The sequence below is a fragment of the Silurus aristotelis genome (assembly GCF_946808225.1).
Source record: "Silurus aristotelis genome assembly, chromosome: 11".
NCBI classification, from domain to species: domain Eukaryota; kingdom Metazoa; phylum Chordata; class Actinopteri; order Siluriformes; family Siluridae; genus Silurus; species Silurus aristotelis.
This window is the reverse complement of record NC_139584.1, coordinates 24,139,495-24,164,341: the sequence shown is the minus strand read 5'-3', so window position 1 is coordinate 24,164,341 and position 24,847 is coordinate 24,139,495. Positions and strand designations below refer to the sequence as shown.

At 36.5% G+C, this 24,847-nt stretch overlaps 1 protein-coding gene across 9 annotated transcripts in view; it reads left to right on the top strand.

Moving 5' to 3' along the window:
* The window catches only part of plch2a (phospholipase C, eta 2a), a 130,289-nt gene that overhangs the window by 89,513 nt on the left and 15,929 nt on the right, over positions 1-24,847 (top strand). For all 9 annotated transcript variants that reach the window (XM_083554646.1, XM_083554647.1, XM_083554649.1 and 6 more), the window contains 10 exons: positions 478-624; positions 3,011-3,254; positions 6,414-6,543; positions 9,429-9,599; positions 11,563-11,656; positions 13,044-13,247; positions 14,080-14,200; positions 14,526-14,697; positions 18,031-18,138; positions 22,012-22,167. In XM_083554646.1, coding sequence (XP_083410772.1) covers positions 478-624; positions 3,011-3,254; positions 6,414-6,543; positions 9,429-9,599; positions 11,563-11,656; positions 13,044-13,247; positions 14,080-14,200; positions 14,526-14,697; positions 18,031-18,138; positions 22,012-22,167 — 1,547 coding nt within the window. The remainder of the gene's footprint in view (positions 1-477; positions 625-3,010; positions 3,255-6,413; positions 6,544-9,428; positions 9,600-11,562; positions 11,657-13,043; positions 13,248-14,079; positions 14,201-14,525; positions 14,698-18,030; positions 18,139-22,011; positions 22,168-24,847) is intronic.

Sequence of the window (24,847 nt, the reverse complement as noted above, 5' to 3'; positions counted from 1 at the left end):
TTCTGCATTTTGTGGATTATTGCCAGGAAAGGGCTTTTTTCCTGCAACACCATCCAAATGTCAATGGTGGTAAAGAGACAGCGTCTATAAATTCAACTAAATAAGCATCAGAATGCCTGTTCATCCTTTTCTGGCTAAAGTTATTATAGCCCTAATTGTATGTACTGTAATAAGATATTAATTGGTTTGTATATGCTTTTTGAGTCTTGCAGGCTTAGAAATATCTGTACTTACTTTACATATACATTAGGAGTGCCAGTATGTCTTATAACCACAGAATTAAACTGCAAATAATCCAACAAATATAACACTTAATGATTAAGTGAGGTTTAAGAAGTAATGCATAATAGTAATCTGGACAATTTGAGCACTTATGAGCAAACTATTCTGTTGAGCCAGCCCTAGATGCATTTTTGCTGCTTGACAAGCTTTAGCTAAAATCTCTCCTCCATGTTGTTTTCTCTTTGTCTCTGTCAGTGGAGAAATGCATGAACCTGATGCAGGCAGGGACTCAGATGGTGAAACTGAGAGGTGGCTCCAAAGGCCTGGTACGCTACTTTTATGTGGACGAGCACAAGTCCTGCATCCGCTGGAGGCCCTCCAGGAAGAACGAGAGGGCAAAAAGTAAGTCCCTGCTTCCTCTTTCAATGTGTTATTTAAAATTTCTGTCAGTTTGCTGCATGAATTAAATATCACTCCGGATGATTAACATTAGCATTTTACTCAATTTACTGTCTTAAGACGCATAAAGCATAAACATTTCTAAAAAGAGAAGGACATTTGTTCTTTTTAATTGATGCTATTCTAGAAACATATGTATATACAGTGGTTATATCTGTTCTATCCATATAAAATCCGTGAATTTTGGAAGCACCCCCGCAGCCTCTATGGTACCTTTCTGAATTCATCTAGACATTATGTCACTTTAATACAATAATGTGTTTTTTAAAAGATTTATAATTTTTTTTAGTAAAAACATAGTTTAATATGACATTCCTAACGTTCCTCAACATTCGGTCCCACTGTAGATTCCCGCAAATTTTAAGATAATCCGCAACTTGCTGTTAGTTAGGTTCCAAATGAGAACCTGAAAATTTTCCGAGCCATGAGTTCCAAACCACAAATTATCAATGTTGACTGTACACACAAGTTTGTCAACACCTAAATATTTGTAGATGTTTTTGAACATCCCAATAGCTGTTATAATAACAGCTGATATAATGGGAAGATGTTCCAAGTCAGGTAGCGATGCCTGGGATGCAGTCTGTGATGGAAGTCCTGGGGTGTAATCAGTGTTTATCCCAAAGGTGTTTAATAGAGTTAAGGCTCAAAACTCAAGCGGCAGGTCACTCAAGATCTTCCACTTCAACCCATGTAAACCATATCATTTGTAGCTGACTTTGTGCACACGGCCATTGCCAGCCTGGAATGTTCAATCATAAATTGATGTGAAGTCAAATATAAGAATATTGAACCAATTTCTAAACCTATTTTTCTAGATTTTTTATAATTATCTCTATTGTACATTCATCATTTATAATAATTTTTTTTTTTATGATTTTATACAAAAGCTCTAAAACTGGAGACTTCTTTAAATACCTCCTGACACAAAACATAAGCAAACATCTACTGACAGAAAAACTGACTAAAGAAATGATGCATTATGCATTAGAACAGGTGCAATAAAACTTGTGGTTTGCACTGCAGCAGAAAAACCAAATAAACACCTCCTAACTAGTCTGATTTGAAAATTCTGTCCCGAGGCATACTAAAGCTTTATTTAGCAAGTGCCATGTCTTTGTATGGGTTGCATTTTTCAGAGCAAGTGCAGTTTGAGTTTGTGCCAAACACTGTTCAGATTTGTTTAGTACTGCAGAGTGTGTTAAAACAAACAACACATAATGATTCAGGTCTGAGGAAAAGCTCAGAGTGCTGATTTCCACAGAAGCCTGGGAGAATGAATCAGCTCCTGAAGTTGCTTTAATAATTCATCAGATTTGAAGGAAAGATTGCAACTGTTTTGGCAAACCGATCTTTCCATTATGAGCTTGCATACAAAGTAAGGTTTGTTTTGGAAAGACAAGCACATGTCAGAGGGACAATTTAACAGGCAGTTGTCTGCATTTGCATTATATATATATATATATATATATATATATATATATATATATATATATATATATATATATATATATATATATATATATATATATATATATATATATATATATATGTGTATGGGGCATTTAAGGTCACTTTCTGGACCTAGTATACAGGATGTATGTTTTTATCTGAACCTCATGTCCCTTGATATCACACACACAAACACACACACACACACACACACACACACACACACACACACACCTCGTTAAAATTTGGTATCCTCAGTGATAGAATGTACCTCTGTGTTTCAGGAACATAGTTTATGATAACTGAGCATTTTTAAAGCACCATCTGCGCACATGCTCATCATTCAGAACAGGCAGCTTTGTCTTTTCAACAATTACGGGGGAAACAGAGTGTATCACTGCTCAAGCTGTAGGACAGTGTAATGTGCAATAACCATCAGCTGGTTTAGTGCTGTAGCCATTTTAAATCATTAGCACACTGTAATTACACACTCATATTCATTTCCACACTTTACTCCTGCTGCACTGTTTTCCGTCTCATTGTCCTTATTTTATTACTTATTTTCTAATAAAGACGTTTCTTTCTTTCTTTCTTTCTTTGTTTCTTTCTTTCTTTCTTTCTTTCTTTTTTTTCTTCTATCTCTTTTTATACACTGTATTTACTTGTTTTTTTGTTTTTTTTTATAACCTATCACAATTTTATTACACTTTCTTTCTTTCTTTCTTTCTTTCTTTCTTTCTTTCTTTCTTTCTTTCTTTCTTTCTTTCTTTCTTTCTTTCTTTCTTTCTTTCTTTTTTTTTTCTCTTGTTTTGCTTTGTGCCACCATGCACACCAGACTAGCACTCTATAACCTCCAAGGCTCTCTGTCACATTTCAGTCTCCATCGACCTGATCCGAGAGGTGTGCGAGGGGAAGCAGTCAGAGATCTTCCAGCGTTATGCAGATGGCAGCTTCGACCCCAACTGCTGCTTTAGCATCTACTATGGTGAACATATGGAGTCGCTGGACTTGGTATCAGGTACGGGAGAGGAGGCGCGCACATGGATTACTGGTCTTAAGTACCTTATGGCGGGCATCAGCGATGAGGACAGTCTGGCCAAACGACAACGCACCCGTGACCAATATCCTTCCTTGTTCAAAATAAAATGTTCCAGATTGTGCACAGATTTAGTTAAATTGTCTAAACATTCAGCAAGGTCTTCTTCTTATTCTTTTGGCTTCTCCCATTAGTGGTTGCCACAGCGGATCATCCGTCTCTATACCCCCTGTCCTTTACATCTGCCTCTTTCAAACCAATTACCTGCATGTCTTCCCTCACCACATCCATAAACCTCCTCCTTGGTCTTCCTCTTCTCCTCCTTCCTGGTTGTTCCATCCTTAGCATTCTCCTACCGATATATGCCATGTCCCTCCTCTGCACATGTCCAAACCATCTCAATCTCGCCTCCCTCACCTTGTCTACAAAACATCCTACATGTGCTGTCCCTCTAATAAACTCATTTCTAATCCTGTCCATCCTCGTCACTCCCAACAAAAACCTCAACATCTTTAGCTCTGCCAGCTCCAGCTCCACCTCCTGTCTTTTACTCAATGCTACTGTCTCTAAACCATACAACATCGCAGGTCTCACCACAGTCCTATAAACTTTCCCTTTCACTCTTGCAGATACCCTTCTATCACAAATCACTCCTGCTACCACTCTTCTCCACCCACTCCACCCTGCCTGCACTCTTTTCTTCACTTCTCTAACACACTCTCCATTACTTTGCACTGTTGACCCCAGGTACCTGAACTCCTCCACCTTCTCCACCTCTTCTCCCTGCAACCACACCACTCCACTGCCTACTCTCAACACAAATCACAATATCATCCGCAAACATTAAAGTCCAGGGAGACTCCTGTCTGACCTAGTTAGTCAACATGTCCATCACCACTGCAAACAGGAAAGGGCTCAGAGCTGATCCTTGATGCAGTTCAACCTCCACCTTGAACCAGTCTGTCTTTCCTACTGCACACTTCACTGCTGTCACACTGTTCTCATACATGTCCTGCACCACCCTCACATACTTCTCTGACACACCAGAACTCCTCATACAGTACCACAACTTCTCTCTTGGCACCCTGTTGTACGCTTTCTCTAAATCCACAAACACACAAAGCAACTTCTTTTGACCCTCTCTGTACTCCTCCATCGATCATCTCCGTCTGTGGTGCTCTTCCTCAGCATTAAACCATACTGTTGCTCACATATGGTCACCTCTACTCTCAGCCTGGCTTCCACTACTCTTTCCTATAACTTCATGGGGTGACTGATCAACTTTATTCCCCTGTAGTTACTGCAGGTCTGCACATCTCCCTTATTCTTAAAAATCGGTACCTGCACACTCCTTCTCCATTCCTCAGGCATCCCCTCACCTTTCAAAATCTTGTTGAACAACCTGGTTAAAAACTCCACTGCCATCTCTCCTTTTCATCTCCATGCTTCTACCGGGTATGTCATCTGGTCCTCTATGTCATCTGGTCCTTTCCACTCTTCATCCTCTTAATCGCTGCTCTCACTTCCTTCTTACTAATCCTATTCACTTCCTGCTTCACCATCTACACATCATTCAACATTCTCTCTTTCTCATTTATCTCGTTCATCAGATGCTCAAAATTCTCCCTCAATTTTCTCAACACATTTTGGCCAGCAAGGTAAATTACATTTGTTGTTAAATGTTAAATATTGTAAGTACGCCATGGATATTTGCTTCCTAACCATCGGTTAGATAGTAAACTAGATCAATCACTTGTCTTTTAAATCTTTATATCTTCAATCACCCTGTTTTTTATTATTTTTCTCTGTTTTAAGGTATAGTTAAATAACTACTTGCAACCACCAACATTTAATGAATGAATGAGAGAATTTCATGGGAAATGAGCATTAATGTGTAATATGTATAATATTAACCATGCCTAAAGATGAATACATTGTTTGAAATAAACAAATCATGTATCCCAAATACATAGGAGGCATGATATTAATTAATTAATTAATTAATTAATTAATTAATTAATTTATCCATTTTAGTACCTTCCTGGTCTGCGTCAATATGTTTTAAAATAAGCTACTAGGTAAACAGGTATAGAATATATATATATATATATATATATATATATATATATATATATATATATATATATATATATATATATATATATATATATATATATATATATGTTTTTCCACCTACATAGTCAAATGCACATTGGATGACTATCATCCTTAATGATAGGTGGCATACAGTACCTACTGTTGAGATTGGAGTTACAGAAAGTTCTCTTTTATTATATTTGGCACTTCAGCACTTTGTCAAACTTGTTCTAGCACTTAATCAAAAGAGAAATGATGCAAAGCATACTGTATTTATATGCAGACTTTTCATGGTTCCAAGATAGAAACATATCACAAGATGAAATATTTGTGCTACATTTTGCTTGTAAATTCATAATCCAAACTGTTCATATATCAAGCCCTTTCTTTTAGACAAATTAACTCTATATAATCCTATATACTTTAGTTTTGCATATCAGTAATAATTTGACTGCCATTACAGGTAATTGCTTCTTGTATTTACCAAAACCAGTGCGGAAAATGAATGCCCCCCTGTTCTGACGCACACTGCCTTACTTCTGCAATTTGCTTAATGTACATTTATGACTAATTGCCAATTGCTCACACTTATACTTTAGTGTGCATCTAGGTAAAATATTGCTCTGGGGCTAGACATAACAGCCGGATTAAACTATGTCTCCTATTTGCCGTAACCCGCAGTGTGATGCACAAGCCCAGTCCTGTCATTACACACAATGAGTAAAGGGTGCAACTCTTGTAGACCCACATTAAGGTGGAAAAAAATAATGTGACACGTTTTCTTCTTGTGTTGAAATTTAAATCTGACATGCGATACATGTGAACAAGCAACAGCAATGGAAGATCCATTTTATTATTTCATTTCACCAACATTGTATGGCTTGTATACTCATTTACAGTCATTCTTTTAAGTAGTAATACTTATTACCAAAACTAGTTTTGCTTAGTGACCTAGATTTTCTGTACTCATTTCACTGCCATTCTAAGTAAACCCAGCTTGGACACCATCTTTATTTAGGCTGCATTTATTCCTTGTGTTATGATTTCTTTACAATGGAACCGCTTGACTCTCCAGCTGTGTGTTTGTAGTGCAGCACCTGTTTTATTGTTTCATTTGTCATGTTCTCTCCTTAACTACGTGTATCACGTGGCTGAAGCAGACTTTTACAGAAGCTGACAAGAACGGAGACGGCAGCCTGAGCATCAGCGAGGTTCTACAGCTCCTGCATAAGCTCAACGTCAACTTACCCAAGCAGAAAGTAAAGCAGATGTTTAAGGTAAAAGCACATCTGTAGAAGCCCACTGATCACCCATCAACCATAGAAGACTTCTCTCTGAAACTCGTTTTAGATTTTACATGGGCCGATGTTTAAAACTTATAGCTAGATACTAAAGCTTCAAAGACATATAATTCCTAATCCATTTTTTGTAGTTAAAGCTTATTTATAAAATTATCAGGCAATTGGAAATAAATATTTGCTTTATTTTTATAGGTCAAATGTTCCTAGAATGGCAAAACCTTGTGTGTGCTTGTATTTCTGTCTCTCTGTGGTGTCCTGCTGCTCCCAAAATCCATTCTCTTGCCAGGCCAGATTTGTGTGTGTGTGTGTGTGTGTGTGTGTGTGTGTGTGTGTGTGTGTGTGTGTGTGTGTGTGTGTGTGTGTGTGTGTGTGTTTGTGTGTGTGTGTGTGTGTGTGTGTGTGTGTGTGTGTGTGTGTGTGTGTGTGTACAGTACAGTACATGGTTGAGATCTCACCTCAGCCATTGGTAGGTCGCTAAGCTTCACAGTCCATCAGGACCCACCCCATCTGCTGTAAATGAACACAGATGGCCATCACTGTAGAACAGAATGAAGCACACCAATCTGGTGTGTGTGTGTGTGTGTGTGTGTGTGTGTGTGTGTGTGTGTGTGTGTGTGTGTGTGTGTGTGTGTGTGTGTGTGTGTGTGCTAGAAAAAGATTTATCATTGTTCTATAATGACTTTAGGAAAAGTTCTCCTTAAATTATACATTCATTTAAATTTCTGACTAATCCGAAGGTCAGTGTTTTGTCCAGGATGATAGTGAGTTCAGTCAAATCTTCACATAAAGGGTTAAGATTACGTTAAAGAACAAAAAGATGCACTTAAGGTACTTAAGTGGCAGCTTCTGATCAGTAGGTTGTGAGTTCAACAACAAGCTACCGCTGCTGGGGTTCTGAGCCCATATAAATGTATCTGTAAATTGTAGTTATGGCCTAATTTTATTTCCCATGATCTGTACTTCTGTACTATCTTTACTGTTACCTGCTTTATGTGTTTGATAAATTCTGGGTGGAAGAAAAGCCTGCAAGCATCATTTAGTTTAACATCTTCAGAAATATAGATACCTGTTTTCAAACACAGATTTATAAACCTTAATGACTGTTTTTTTCTCGTTTAGAGCTTCTAAAATCTATATAGATTCAGATTATACTGAAGAATATATTTTACTGAGTTTTAACTAGGGCTATTTCTTCAAAACAGTTGTGAAGGATGACAAACAAACTCAAGAAAAATGAGTGTGAATATTTCCCTCCTGCTCTGGTGTTCAAAGTGTTGACCTGTTTTCACACTCTGATACACAGCACTCGCTGTCATGGCCTTGCTCACTGCCTTTGCTTTGGTTTCATCTCAAGCTTCCTTTGAAGGACTTGATAGAAATCATAAAGTAGAATTTCAGTTGTCAACTCTGCGGATTAATAAAGACGAGCAGCTGAGGGTCTGTGGAATCTTTTAATGCAGGCTGCACATACTGCTTCTTATGCTTGTCCACAGACAACAAGTCTCAGCCCTCTAACTTTCCCACAGAGAGTTTGGTGCAAATCAATGCCAAGATCAATTCATTAGGATCATATTTGCAGTGTTCAATTATTTTAAATGAATGTGTTTAATGGCTAAAATAGATGTCACACAATCAATTTACACAATTTCAGACAAAATATCTCAACTGGAAATGTAGATATCTAATCAATGTGAAATAATTAAAATTCAGTATAGCCCAGGCTTTTGCAATTCTCATGCTAGTGGACAATTAGAAGGCTCATATTTTTCTATTAATCCGTTGAAAAAACCCTTTTTTTTTTGCCTGTTTGCACTTAAAGATTTGTTACTGTTATTGTAAGTGAAGTTTTTAACCTTCACCACATGGGATATTCAAGAAACTTGTCTTAAAGTGTCTTAAAGGCTTTACTTAGTATTTGTGTTTATTGTCAAGTCCCAAGCCTTTTTCATTAAATCTATGAGTACTAAGAAAAGAAGTACTGTGATTCAATGTGCAAACAATTATTTGACCACTAGATGGGTCAGCAAGGGTGAGAAATATTGATAAAGGTGAGTTTAGGACCGAAAAAGGTAGAAAGAAGTCATCTGCAAATTTCTTGAGCTTAAGCAATATTGATTTTGAGGAAATCTAGTAAATGTTTAGAGTAGACCAGAAATAGACAATTGAAAATTGACAACACACAGTCATCCAGCATACAGCATCTAACAGCTTGGCTTGAGCAGGTTTAGGCAAATCTTTGATTACCTGTTTTTATACAGCAGGATTTTCCATTTCCACGATACACACAGAGAAATATCATTAACCAGGTTTGTCAGGTTTCAGCAGAATTTCCAGCCCAACTACATCCCACACAAAAGACCTTAAACTTTCCTTCTTTCGGCTTTTCCCAACTAACCCAAAAAAAAAGACGGGCACTGGAAAAAGGAAATGCATTTTACTTTTTTTTCTCAGCCTTGACGTGGGAAACAAGGGTACTATAGTGCACATTTTTGCTGTACCAATATTATCCACTTCATAAACCTTCTTTTCCTCTCCCAGTTTCTACATCATTGATACACTGTCTGCACTTACAATTTACAGTCATTAAATTCAGATTATTTGCCATAAAGCAAGATCTTAGTGGCCACTGAGCATTTACAAACTAGGCTTTAAGCTTAGAGTTAAAACGTAAACCTCACCATTCTGTCATTAACTGTCTGTATGCTGCTCCTCCTCCACAACATCCTGAAAATATTGCGAATGAGAAATTTATAACCTTCCTCTATGGACAAGCTGCTTCTCAAATTCTACTTTGCCCATTTAAGGCAAACTCTAGAAATAAAAGTTCATTTGTTAATTTATTATGTATTTTTTTCTTATAGGAAGCAGACACCGATGATAACCAGGGCACTTTGGGTTTTGACGAGTTCTGCTCCTTCTACAAGATGATGTCAACTCGGAGAGACCTGTACCTGCTGATGCTCACTTACAGCAACCATAAAGACCACCTGGACACAGACGATCTGGCACACTTCCTCGAAATCGAGCAAAAGGTGGGTGATTATTTATTACTGTTTTCAACTTGGGAAAATTGCTACTTCAGGCAAACCTGTGGCAAACAATGAAGCATAGGAAGAGCTTAGGAGGGTATTCATATTTCCCCAGTTTTTTCCTTTAATGTCCATCTCTTTATCTTTTTCCAAATTATATCTTGATTAGCTCTGTGATGAATATGTAGCCTGACTGTTGCCTGCCAACAGCTCCAAATGATTTTTTTCAATGAAACTACCCCAGAAGCTTTTTTTCTTGCCCTATGCCCCATTCTTAATATTGTCCCTATTATTTCTTGAAGATGTAGACAACAGTTTCTCCAAACATCAAGTGCTTTTGGTAATTCCTTACCTTTAATTTGACACACAACATTTTGTCTCCTTCTTCGTTTTCACTGGATTTATCTCACTTTTAAAGTCATGTGAGTGTGTTGATAAAACTAGATTTCTTCACATCGCACTTTTATTTAAGGGGTGCTTTCAAATATGTAGAGTTTCAGTTTTAATAGTGGATTTTTCCACATTGCTACAATTTTGTTTAAACACACAGCAATCATGCCAATTACACCAATTAGAGACTGTTATCTTGTCTTACCATTGATAGTCTGATTGATCACAGCAACAAAGTAATTCAGCCCTAAATCAGCTCAAGACTGAGTAAAAAAAAAAAAAAACGATTCAGTGTATTTTCATCTCTACAGCATTTTCATGTAGATGTTCACTGTTTAACTTAGCCAAGAGGCAAAATTAGTCAAAGGACAGAGGTGTAGCCCTGAGAAAGTGTGATATTATAGATATTTGGACCCCAAAAAGAAAAAGGAACAATAAAAAATAAGGCAGAATGCAAACATGAAATAATTTTAATTATTTATTTCTACAATAATAATTAGATCGTTTTTACGTTTATCCATCTCAGTTTGTCTGACTTTTTGTTGTTGGTTTAATAGTTTTTTATTTGATATCCAAACACAACTTAAAATTTTCCAACTGACTACAAAAACCTTAAGTGATGACCGATGGGATGTTTAATATTCCTATTTTAGAGACCCAATCTGGCAACCCAGGTAGCAAAATGCACCTAAATTCAGTAATGCAAAAAAGTAAAGTGTTTAATGATCTAGTGCAAAACAGATTCAGGTTTTCGACAAGAAAATGCAAATTCAATACCTAATGTCTTTTAATAAAGGATTTATAAATACCTAGACGTGAGTCCAATTGAAATTCAAATATTTGCTAAAAAATTAATTACATCAGGATTGTTTCTTGTATCAGAACAAAATCTAAATTTATTAGAAGCATGAACAAAATTGTTTGGAAATCAATGTAAAGCATTACACACAAATCCTAGTCTTTAGGTAATACCTTAGTGTGTGTCCCTGAAGTAATGCTCCAGCATCACAAAGAGAATAATTTTTTTATTTTTTATTTTTTTAAGACCATTTTATATGGCATTTCAGAAAACCTTGCGAGTCTCTCACATTGCAGACAGCTCACTGTTAACCCCCATTACAGCTCAGTGTTAGTATTTTGATGGTCAATTTCTCTCCATTGGTAAAACAAAAAAAAGGAGAACTAAATTGGCCCATTTTTGCTTGTGGCCACAAGCTAGCAAACATTGCCATTTATTCACACCATGTATCACTAAATTAAGACTCATCCCCGCTGCGTTGGACGTGGCCTGACGCTGATGGGATGGGATGGAAATCTGATTGACTAATAAAACCAATTTAAGACCCAGCTGTTGGCCTAACCAGTCTGATTTCAGAGTGAGTCATTTGCATGTGCTGATGTTTCACAGTGGGTGTTATGTCTATTTGGATTTTTTCTTTTTTTTTGTGTTGCCATGTTTAGGTGAAGCATAAGAAAATAGTTGTATAGTCAGATAGATGAGGATAAAATAGAATGAACTGCCTCTCTTTATACCTTCATTTCTTTGATATTTATTATGTATTTTTGTCAATTTCAGATGACAAGAGTCACGAAAGAGCATTGCCTAGAAATCGTTGCCAAGTTTGAACCGTGTCCTGAAAACCAGAAGCAGGAGGTTTTGGGTATCGATGGTAAGATGAGATCTGTTTTCACTGCAGAGAATATTGTAATAATGTACATTATTACAAATTTGATTAATGAAGAAAATAAGCTATTCTAGATGAACAAATGTAATTTAGGTTTTCAGATTAGACTGGTGTTAGGTGAACTGCCTTTTCCACTCCAACCCTTAATGAAAAACTTTATTTAGCAAATCCCTGTCTGCAATAAGTGGTTCGTAGATGATTGTGTTTCTTTTTCTAAGTGTGACTTAATTGAATATTTCATCTACTGAGTCCTCTTGGACCTAACATTTACCTACCCTCCATATTTTAGTGTTTTCTGGCTCCCCGGACACATGACTTAAGCTAATAAAGTAGATATTATGCAGTAGATAATGTACAAGCCCTGTCTGAGCTATACTCTAGAACTTTGACTTGTTTTGGTTTTAATTTGACAATTTGTGCACAGTAGAGATGCATATGAATACATTATTTAGAATATGTTTTCATACACTGTTGTATTATTATTATTATTATTATTATTATTATTATTATTATTATCATTATTATTTAAGTTGAAAGTAACAAACAATCCAAATAAAAAAGGGATCAAACATGTATCCAGAAACAGGCACAGTTCAGTTGAATCACTTACAGACAAAACTTAGATAAGATCAGAGAATGAGAACAACACAGGTATCAAACACAATAATCAATGGTTTGAAAAACCTCAGTGAATCATAGTAAAAAATACTTTGTATTGATTAAATGTAAGAGTCTCTTTTAAAGTGTGTGTTTGTGCATTATTGATCACCGGTGAGCTTAATAGCTAGGTGAGGGAGAAAGTGTGTGGGTGTTACGGGAGCTTGAGTCTGTGGCAGCCATGTTTGGAGACCGCTGAGGCTGCTGGGAATTAGTGTCACGATGGGACGGAGATCTGGCTCAGGCAAATATAATGAAATTTAAAAAGCTTTTGAGAAGATTCTGAAAGCAAATCTAGGGAACTTTCCAGATTTCTTTGGAAAAGAAAGTGCTAAGATCTTCATATAATCAGTTCTGTAATAGTTCCCAGATTTAGGAAAGACAAATTACAATCTTGAGTAGCTGAGGAACTGTTCATAATTTAAATAAGTTAAATAAAGTTTTGCGAAACAACATATAAAAGATTATTTTCTCTAAACCACACTCACTTTTTAAGTTCAAATACAGATACAGATATAATAATAATGATAATAATAATAATAATACTAAAAACTGAAATGTCTGAATGTATTAACAGCATTAGTATTTGCAAGCCAACTTGTTAACACAAAATCTACATGCAGAGACATGCATCTGTCCTTTTATATATGTATATTTTGAGGGGATTCAGTGGCCATGAATTTGAATCAGTTAACTATAATATTCTACGCCTTAGGTTTTACGAATTACATGCGAAGTCCAGCTGGAGACATCTTTAAACCTGAACACCATGAAGTCATCCAGGATATGGCTCAGCCTCTGTGCAATTACTTTATTGCTTCCTCACATAACACCTACCTGATGGGGGACCAGCTGATGTCTCAGTCCAGGGTGGACATGTATGCATGGGTCCTGCAAGCAGGCTGCAGATGTGTAGAAGGTCAGTTTATGTTAGGCAGTGAATGGTAAGTCTAGTGCACTCCACTGCCATTTACTTTTCTCTGATTCAGTGTAGTGAACTAAACCCACTGGAGCTTTTCTTATGTTTTGTGATGTTTCTGAACTTGAAAGTGAAATAAATTGTGATAATAAATCTGTTATTAAAAATGAGGAAGCCATCCACTAAAAAATGTGACTAGTCAGAGATGCAACCATGTGGCCAAAGGTGGTATAAAAATAATGACACCTCCATCAAGCTTCAGTATGTGGGTGGTGTTTTTACAGTGTGATCAGCAGTGATGTATTGCTTTGACCCAAACCGCAAATCCTTAGTTTTAATTAAACTTTTGATTTTCATTCATGTTTCTGAGTTTTCTTCATGTCTTTTAGCAAAATCCAAACTCTCTATATATATGGTTTACCATTTTGGGCACTACTATATATATATATATATATATATATATATATATATATATATATATATATATATATATATATATATATATATATATATATATATATATATATATATATAGGGCTCATTTGTTTGAACTTTGGATTTCTCCAACTCCAATGGTTATGTGACATCAAATGGTGACTAGTTGCACCAGAATTGGCAAACTTTATTGACAATATTATCCAACGCATTTTATGGTCTATTTTGTATAGATCCATGACATAAAGTCACAAAACCAAAGGTTATTTCAGTTCCCAATTCGCAGGGGGTGAATACTTATGCAAGGTTACTGTATATTAATGATGAGTGAATGAATCTGTTGTTAATGGAATGATTTGACCTGTACACTGAAAAACTACTGCATGTTATCTTCCAGTGGACTGTTGGGATGGACAAGATGGAGAGCCAATCGTACACCATGGATATACTCTAACATCCAAAATCCTTTTCAAGGATGTCATTGAAACAATAAACAAATATGCATTTGTTAAGAATCCGTAAGTCTTCTAACCTTTAGAGCTTCAATAATTTCAGGGAAATCTGGCGAATATGTAGAAATGCTGTGCTTGCTTAGTATGTTTACATTATTGTGAGCGGTGTGTGTATTAATGGGGGTGTATGTGTGTACACTACATCCTGATATTTTATTAGCAACAGCTTCGCTAAAGGTGATAATGTCATCAGGATGCACACAGTCAGGGCTCCGGGAGGGTCTTATAAACAAAACATTATTTTAAGAGGTTTCTAAACATCTCTGTACAACATCAGTTACCAGCTAATGCATCACATACTCTGCTTTCTCACTTTGCTTTTCCACTTCAGATATCCAGTGATCTTGTCAATAGAAAATCACTGCAGTGTTCTCCAGCAGAAGAAGATGGCTCAGTATCTGGTGGAAATCTTAGGAGAGAAGTTGGACCTGTCATCAGTCAAAGCAGATGAGTCAGGACTTCTGCCTTCACCCGAATCCCTCAAAGGCAAAATTCTTGTGAAGGTAATTTTTTAACCATTCTTACTGTTGTTTAAAAAAAAAAAAAATTATATATATCACTTTGCAGGCTATCATATTTTCCTGCTATTTCCGCCCACACTACCCCTTTACAACGTTCTCTCTTCACTGGCATCCAAAAGTTGCCTGTGTCAGATTTTAAAAACCTGATGCATGCCTGCAAAGCTAAAAATGACCAGCACTCCTCCACCTCAAAGCAGTTATCTCACCCTGCGCTACAGCACACTCCCTGCAGTTCTCTAGCAATGCTCGACTGATCCCACCATCTTTCAGGATACAAGGAAGGCATGCATCAAGGCTATTTTGTCGCATAGGCGATGGGATAATCGTCCCTTAGATGGCTGAATAGCTGAGTCAAGCAATGTCTATAGTCCTATGTCAGCACTTTGCTATATTACCTCCTGAACAGAGTTTATAGACTCTTAATCCATGATCTAGTGAGCCAGTATCACAATGAATTTATTGAGCAACAAAAATAATTCATAATACAGGATTAAAGCAGGTGTTTTTAATGTTTAGTGGTTAGGGTTTATATCCAGTGGTGGAAAGAGCACTGAAAACCCCCTACCTTTTCTCATCAATGTCATGACATGCAGTCTAAACAATCTCTCAGCTTGCTCTCTTGCTTGGGATTTTTTTTCCATCTTCTCTGACACTCTGAATTCCACAGCTTTCACACTGCATTTATAAAGAAACCGCGCCCTTCAACTCGTGGCTATTTGATCACGTCATGAAAAACATCATAGTCCGTTAAAAGTTACTCCATCTTTTCACAGCATACCTAAATCGCAATGGCTCATAATACCTCTACATGAACACACTTTCTCAAAAAAAAATAACTTTTATTATACCATATTAACAAATTATTTTTATATACCAATATTAACATATTTAAGATATATTATGTAGCAGATATTCACAATTTACCTCAGTGTCTTTTTTTTAATTATAGCAACTCTTGAATGCTGATATTTCAACTGGTCCAGGCAGGCAATGTTGACATAATGACACAAAAAAAAATGCTCTTTCATGTGTGGTCAAGGATGCTGAAGTGCTGTATTTGAGCTGTTGCATGTTGAAATATCCAACACACTTCTTCTATTCTCCTCCTAATGATTAGACTAAGTTGGTGCCAGGTGTCTAGAAGCCTGTCTGATGCAAGTTTTCTATACGTGATTTGATTTGACAGGAATCACCGGACTGATTATTCTCCTTAGCCAATCACAGTTGACAGGAAAAAATAAACATATAAAGTAGCAACCACAGGTTGAGGGAAAGCAGCACAGCAAAAGTACTGATACAGCACTAAAAAGTAAAGTACAGCACTCAAGTAAAAGTAAAAGTACACTGTTTTTAAAGTATGTAATAATGTAGAATTCCTGCAACTCAATTACAATTACGAGAGTATTTGTAATTCGTTACTGTAAACCACCGTTTGTATCACATTAAAAATAATCCTTGTAATTTAGGAGAAAACCCATTCTGTGTTTAACTATAACATTGGTTTGAATATGGATCTTTGAACCAAATCAGATACAATGTCATTGTTTTACATATTAACTCTGTACATTTGGTTGGTTGTAATTTTTTATTTAATGCTCTCTTTTTCTGACAGCCATCTGTAGTATCTGTAAAACGGCTCATATATTATCTTGCATCTTTCATCTTTTCTGACACCTAAATATCTCCACATAGCAGCTGATATTAAACTGTCGATAAAGCAGGCTATAGGAGTGATGGTGTACTTTCACACAGAGCCAGTGCTATAGCTGGATGCTGGCCATCGCCGGCCGTTGAAGAGTTGGCAAAAAACTGGCCAGTGAGCAGTATTGACAAATTGCATGGACCTGGCACTGGGTCAATGAGCAACTCTCCAGCTGCAGTCTAAATCCCACAGCTCTTTTTCTCTCTGCTGCTTGCCAGAGGCTTCAGCTTAAGCCAGATTTGCAAATCATTGCTTTTTTACGCACATGCATTATGACTTTAATTGCCTCACTTAAGTTGTACTATATTCAATAGCATTCAGTCTTTTTTGTTTTCCATTTGATTTGGCATCCAATAGATACTCTGCCTGCCAAAAAATCAATATGACCCAGAACATAGTGTGATAATTATCAATTATGCTTGTGCCATCTACATTATCTATGACTGTATACTTTGGCCATAAAACACAAATTAGATTTCACACAAATCTCTAGTTTCTTTATAGTCTAAAAGGTGCCAAATTAGGTGGCACAAAACAGGACAGAATTTTTAAGAGGGATATTAAGCGACATGACTGAACTTGATTTGCTCAGTGTTGCAGAAAAAAAAGTGCAAAATAATTGATGTTATGTGTAAAAAAGGGAAGAAATCATCCACTGTTATCACTCTATCCTGGGAATCCTTTACTCTGTTAAACATTTTCAGATCGATTGCTTTCAACAGGAACAGCTCTCTGATGCTGTGCCAAATCGATTGTTGCTTTTTAATACCGGTGTCCATCACCTGCCTGTCCTTTTGTTAAACTCTCCACAGACCAGCATACAGTCTCACCAGGTAGTATAGAGCAGTGCTTTTATGGATCTGTCAATCTAACGATTACTGATAAGTAAGTCGAGTGTATACAAGCCTCCCGGGTCTCATTCGCCAGACTTTGAGACAGCAAACATACTTTAGTTTGTTGTGAAATAACTTTTTTTCAAGATTTATGTTGTAATATTAGTTTCAAATGTTTTTTTTTTTTTCAATCTTTAATTGTGTCAGGGCCACGAACTAGGCCACAGCAGAGGGGACGAACCAAAGGGCTAAGACAAATTAAAAAAATGTGTAAGTTCAAGGGTTTTAATAAAATCTAAAGTCTGAAAGAGCAAACATGGAAAAAAAGGGTTTAAAAAAGTCCAAAAAAGTCCAAAAGATTCCAAAAACTACAAACATTAGAAAAATTAATAAGTAAATTACAATCCACAAAGTTTAGTTGAAAAACACACTAAAGGGTTGACCAAGCAACACATTTTTACTTGAACATAGGCAGATGGGACACAGGTGGCAATGATGACAATGAGCATACAGTGGGAAGAGAGCAAGAGGAGGAATAGGGGATCTTTGGCAGCCAAAGCACAACACAATAATTCCAGACAATTTGTTACAATGGAGTTGAGATAAATTGATGTCTCTGTACTTAAAGAAAGCTTTGACATTTCATTGATGTTCATACACTGATTACTTTATATTTTAAATGTACTTGCATTTGCATCTGAATGAAATCTGTAACATAATAATAGTAGTTGTCAGACTATCCCCACTGCATTTCAGCAATTATTATTCTTTTTTGTACAGGGTAAGAAACTGCCCCCAAACATTGATGAGAATGCAGAGGAGGGTGACGTGTCTGATGAGGACAGTGCTGATGAGATGGAAGATGACTACAAGCTAATGAATGGAGATGTAAGTTCCATAGTTGTTGAAGCTTTCCCCAGGGGGCTACTTATTTGTTGCTTAAACATGACATTTTCTCCAAATAAATGTCTGACTCACTAATCCATTATTTTGTACTGTAAATTGGGAACTGACTGAGGGGCAAATTGTGACGGCTCAAAGACTCTGTCGGAGCATCTCCAACCACAGATTTTGTGGGGTGTTCCTGGTATGCAGTGGTTAGTACATGCCTAAAGTGAGCCTAGGAAAGACAAGGGGTGAATCGGCAGCAGGTTCATGGCCTCCTATTGCCCATTATTGGTGAGTGAAGGCTAGCCAGTCTGGTCTTCTGCTCCACAGAACTGTGACAATTTAAAATGGCAAATGTTTATGCTGGCTATGAAATCTGTCATCACCTACAATAAACATGAGAATCAGAAATGGATCAATGTAGAATTTAAAGAAGATGGCCTAGTTTGATGAATCATATGAAAGGGCACATGTTAGATCCATGGAGATCTATGATGCTGAGTTTGGCTTCACTAATAATAAACATACAGTTTTATCAATATTTGTCCATGTCCAAGTCCATGTTGATTAGAGTATTAAAAATTTGAAAAGTATTAATTTAAGGTACATTTAGAACAGATAAAAATGTGCAATTAAGTTGCAAAATTATATGATTAATCACAAATAGATATTTTAATCGATATACAGCCCTAATATATACAGTATATATTCATTTTCTCCCGCTTATCCGTAATTCGGGTCGCGGGGGCAGCAGTCTAAGCAGGCCCCCGACATAGACTGCTGCCCAATCCTCACAGCACCGTCCCTTACGGTCCCTCCTGCAGGTGGTGAGCCCACGGGAAGTACAGTATATACATACATATATATATATATATATATATATATATATATATATATATATATATATATATATATATATATATATAAATATATACACATACATACATACATACATACACACATACACACACACTCAATCACCCCTCCCTCCATCTCTCGCTTTCTCTCCCATTTTACTTGGCCAGTATTTTCTACTTATATTCATGGTTAATCGCATGACTAATGATGCTTATGTAATAGCTTGTATATTTAAGGACCTCTGAATAAGTAATTTTTTTTTTTTTAGGATCAGAGCTTGGTGTTGTTATAATATCGCATGATGCAGTGGCTTTGCATGTTCAAAACCGTAATTTCTTGCTATTCAATATAGTAAAGGTCAGCTTACAAAAAAAGCCATCCACACACAATTATAACAAAGCAAAATGATTTGGGCCTTTTTTCTTTTTGTTATGAAAGCCCACATTATCTTTGTCTGCCTTTTTTGCTGCAGAATGTTTAATTATTTTAACATAAATTATTTACAGCCTTGTCTTGTCAATATAAGGCTTTGTTTTCTTATTCTCTTTGAATTTTCTAGCATTTTAGATCTAAATGCAAATTTTCGCAGCTTGTTACAATACAGACCATAGAAACAGTACTATTTCCTATGTAATTATAATCTTATTTAAAAAAAATAATAATCGCTTCAGTGCTTCTAATTTTCTCTCAATTTTCAATTCTCTTTTAAACCCAGCTCAAAGTGAACTGTAGCCCTCTTATCTCATTTTTCCCCCCCTCCTTCCTCCGTCTTGCAGTTCTGAGCTGCAAGACACAGTTATATGATAAATATTTCAAAAGGAAACACTACTCTTCTTACACTGTGACAACTGAGGGAATCTTCTTGGAGGTGTCAGAAAGATGAATTATGAAAGCACTGCCAGTACCAACTGTATTGTTTCCTGCTCTTTTAGTTCATTCTGGATTTAAATGATTCATTTAAATTATTCAAATCAGGAATCAATTGAATATATTTCAGTGTCATGGACAGTATAAGTAGGTGTCTAGTATCTAATCTGCTACCTTTTTTTGAAAGCATATTTCAGTTAGAATTGTTTTATCCTATTATGTGAGCATATGGTTCAATTAGCCTGACCATGACAACAGGAATCTGCTAATAGCCACAAATCACATGTTCCTGTAATGGGTTGGCTACACTTTCAGAGGAAATAAGCACTTAATTGTTGTAAAGTGTGCAGTGATGAAGCACACTTGTTCTAAAAGTAGCATCTCACAGAAACAGGTCGCTCCTAAATCGAGATTGCCATTGAGGCCAATTCAGCTGTAAATCAGCCCAGCTTAGAGAGCAGCTCAGATGGGATTCTCCTATTCATTCACACTCATATTCGTGCTCTGCCAAGTTGTCAAGGAAATAACTAATCTTGTGCCAGAACGGATCTCCTCACATGGCTGGATACAATTAATATTCGAATAAAACTGCAGAATGCAAGGTCAGGTCTATTAAGTTGGTGGACCAATGCTATAGCTACTGTACAAGCCAATCAGAAAACTCATAGATCATATACAATAATGTTCAAACATATACATTCACCAACAATTAAATGTTTATTCATTGCCAGTGCATGTTCAATCCTGGTCAGGATTGCAATGATTTCAAAGTCTTTCTTAGGAACATCATTGCTCCATGGCCATGCACACCCAATTTTACACAATCATTTGCATATAGAGACAAATATAGTATATCCTATATCCAATTCACCTTCGTGCATGTTTTGCAACTGCGAGAGTAAACAAGAGAAAGTCATAGACTTATGACAAATGAAAAGAAAATTAAATTTTTAGGGACCAGAGACAAGAGACTGTGGAACACTGCATCCTCCACATGAGGAGAAATAGCACATCAAAGCATAAAGCTACACCATTTCTCCCTAAAGGTGCAAAATACAGGTTTGTACAGGTACATTATAATTTATTCAACCTGGAACCTGATTGTGTGGAGAATTATGTACCGTACACCCAGAGTACAATAATCGACCTGTTCACAAAATACACTGCCAGAGAGCGATGCCATGTGTATTCATGTGTAATTCGTCTGTATTTTATTAACATAATTGCACACGTTGTGTCTTTACTCAGTGTAAATTAAAGTTAAGTTCAAGTTCAGATTAGAACCTATAGTCTGGAGTCTCTCTGAGATACGAACTAGCCATTTCTAATAAAAATCATTTTATTATAATAAACACATTGTGTAAAAAACAAATGTAGATCTTATGATGAATGGTGAAGTTCAGATGCAGCTTTTTTTGGTGCGTCCAGAAAACGTTTTGTTCTTCTTTTTTAGTGTAGACATTAAATGTTTTGACTGTATTTTATAAATTTACCAAACTGTGCAATATGTAATAATGTATATAAATGTAATATTTTTACTTATTTTGTCCCTCGTTTATCATCTTGTCACTGTGTCATTAGGTCAGTGGGATCAAGGGTCAAATTTTTGGCCAACATTCAGAACTTTTTAATTATGTTGTTTTTTATTGTGATATTTTTTCTTACTCCTGAATGGATTTGTTTTAAATGTGATGGATTACAAATTGTATTTCTGTATATATGTTTGCAGCCTCACATTTATACCTCAGGGAAACAAGACGATTAAAAGCAACAGCAGAATTCCTGGAGATTGGGAGCAAAATAAATGTTTTTCAAATATGTATCTATATGCATATATAGATTATATATAATTATATTTAATTTTTTTTATACATTTTTAACATTTCTGAAATGAAGTTCTATATATAATGGCATTTGTTTGTATGTAATGTATTTTTTGTATGGTATGTAAGCTGAATTACTGTGTTATTACTGTGTTTATTTCATACAATCATCTTTGCTCAGTTTTTGAAGGATGCAAATAATTCCAGATGGCATGTGGTTCTCTTAAAAGCCACACAGACTGTGTAAATTTGCATGTTTTAGTGCTGTAGTGATTAAAATTGGGATTTTTTTTGTGATTTCTCCTTCTCTGTGTATATGATCTAGACTTCTATGAATAGAAAGCAAGTGGAGAACGTTGCCAAGAAAAAACTGGACAGCCTGATGAAGGAGTCGAAGATCCGTGATCGCGAGGACCCGGACAGTTTCACGATAGCAGCGCTGCCTCCATCAGCACAGCGAGATGAAAAGACAGCCATGAAGGTGAGGGAGTTTAGGCTCCATGCTTCTTTTTTCCTTTGAGCACCTCTGAAGAGAGATTACAGGAAATAACATTCATGCTAGAACAAGGAATAAGTCCTTTGATTTCTTTCCTGGGAAATTTTACTGACCCCCAGCCAATATGTTTTGGCCCCTCTCCAGCAGATCAGTAGCCATCTTTTGCTGTCAGAGGAGATAATTGCTGCATTTGCCCATACATGTTGTAATGGGACTAACAATCCAAAACTCAGCAGTGGCTCACACGGTTAGCACAGCATTCAGTTTTCATAATGTAAAGATGCAGAGATAATTATCAACAGGATGTCACATATCATTTCAGAATGACTGGGTGATTTATGAATAGAGTGGCTAAAGAGGGACTAAAGAGATTTGGATATATCCTTAATAAAAAGAAGACACACCACTATGGTATAAAGTTCTGCTTTTATATATAATACAAGTCATACAAAATAAAAAGGAAAGATTCAAAGCTTCACAAATACTTAGAAATTTTATATATTGGCAAATACCAATGCTCCAGCTATATTCAGAAGATACCATACCATACAATAATATACCATATACAGTGAGGAAAATAAGTATTTGAACACCCTGCTATTTTGCAAGTTCTCCCACTTAGAAATCATGGAGGGGTCTGAAATTGTCATCGTAGGTGCATGTCCACTGTGAGAGACATAATCTAAAAAAAAAAATCCAGAAATCACAATGTATGATTTTTTAACTATTTATTTGTATGATACAGCTGCAAATAAGTATTTGAACACCTGAGAAAGTCAATGTTAATATTTGGTAGGGTACCCTTTGTTTGCAATTACAGAGGTCAAACGTTTCCTGTAGTTTTTCACCAGGTTTGCACACACTGCAGGAGGGATTTTGGCCCACTCCTCCACACAGATCTTTTCCAGATCAGTCAGGTTTCTGGCCTGACGCTGAGAAACACGGAGTTTGAACTCCCTCCAAAGATTCTCTATTGGGTTTAGGTCTGGAGACTGGCTAGGCCACACCAGAACCTTGATATGCTTCTTACAAAGCCACTCCTTGGTTATCCTGGCTGTGTGCTTCGGGTCATTGTCATGTTGGAAGACCCAGCCTCGACCCATCTTTAATGCTCTAACTGAGGGAAGGAGGTTGTTCCCCAAAATCTCGCAATACATGGCCCCGGTCATCCTCTCCTTAATACAGTGCAGTCGCCCTGTCCCATGTGCAGAAAAACACCCCCAAAGCATGATGCTACCACCCCCATGCTTCACAGTAGGGATGTTGTTCTTGGGATGGTACTCATCATTCTTCTTCCTCCAAACACGTTTAGTGGAATTATGACCCAAAAGTTTTATTTTGGTCTCAGCTGACCACATGACTTTCTCCCATGACTCCTCTGGATCATCCAAATGGTCATTGGCAAACTTAAGACGTGCCTGTACATGTGCTGGTTTAAGCAGGGGAACCTTCCTTGCCATGCATGATTTCAAACCATGACGTCTTAGTGTATTACCAACAGTAACCTTGGAAACTGTGGTCCCAGCTCTTTTCAGGTCATTGACCAGCTCCTCCCGTGTAGTTTTGGGCTAATTTCTTACCTTCCTTAGGATCATTGAGACCCCACGATGTGAGATCTTGCATGGAGCCCCAGTCCGAGGGAGATTGACAGTCATGTTTAGCTTCTTCCATTTTCTAATGATTGCTCCAACAGGTGACCTTTTTTCACCAAGCTGCTTGGCAATTACCCCATAGCCCTTTCCAGCCTTGTGGAGGTGTACAATTTTGTCTCTAGTGTCTTTGGACAGCTCTTTGGTCTTGGCCATGTTAGTAGTTGGATTCTTACTGATTGTATGGGGTGGACAGGTGTCTTTATGCAGCTAACGACCTCAAACAGGTGCATCTAATTTAGGATAATAAATGTAGTGGAGGTGGACATTTTAAAGGCAGACTAACAGGTCTTTGAGGATCAGAATTCTAGCTGATAGACAGGTGTTCAAATACTTATTTGCAGCTGTATCATACAAATAAATAGTTTAAAAATCATATATAGTGATTTCTGGATTTATTTTTTTAGATTATGTCTCTCACAGTGGACATGCACCTACGATGACATTTTCAGACCCCTCCATGGTTTCTAAGTGGGAGAACTTGCAAATTAGCAGGGTGTTCAAATACTTATTTTCCTCACTGTATATAGATAGATAGATAGATAGATAGATAGATAGATAGATAGATAGATAGATAGATAGATAGATAGATAGATAGATAGATAGATAGATAGATAGATAGATAGATAGATAGATAGATAGATAGATAGATAGATAGATAGATACCCCATCATTAGCTGGTATTCATCTAATATCCAAAATACATGCAGATGATTGTCAAGTTAACTTTTTTTATTTTTTCTTTCTTTCTTTCTTTCTTTCTTTCTTTCTTTCTTTCTTTCTTTCTTTCTTTCTTTCTTTCTTTCTTTATTTATTTATTTTTTTATTATTATTTATTTATTTACACATCTCTTATGATTATGATGCAGAAGGTTAAGGTCTTCGCTCAAGGACCCATTATTTGTAGCTTGGCAGTGCTGTGATATAAGCCAGTATTCACTCAGTGCTTCCATCCCTTATCTTATTTGTTACAACAAATCAGATTATAAAAGTCTGTCAAACTGACTTAAACAAAA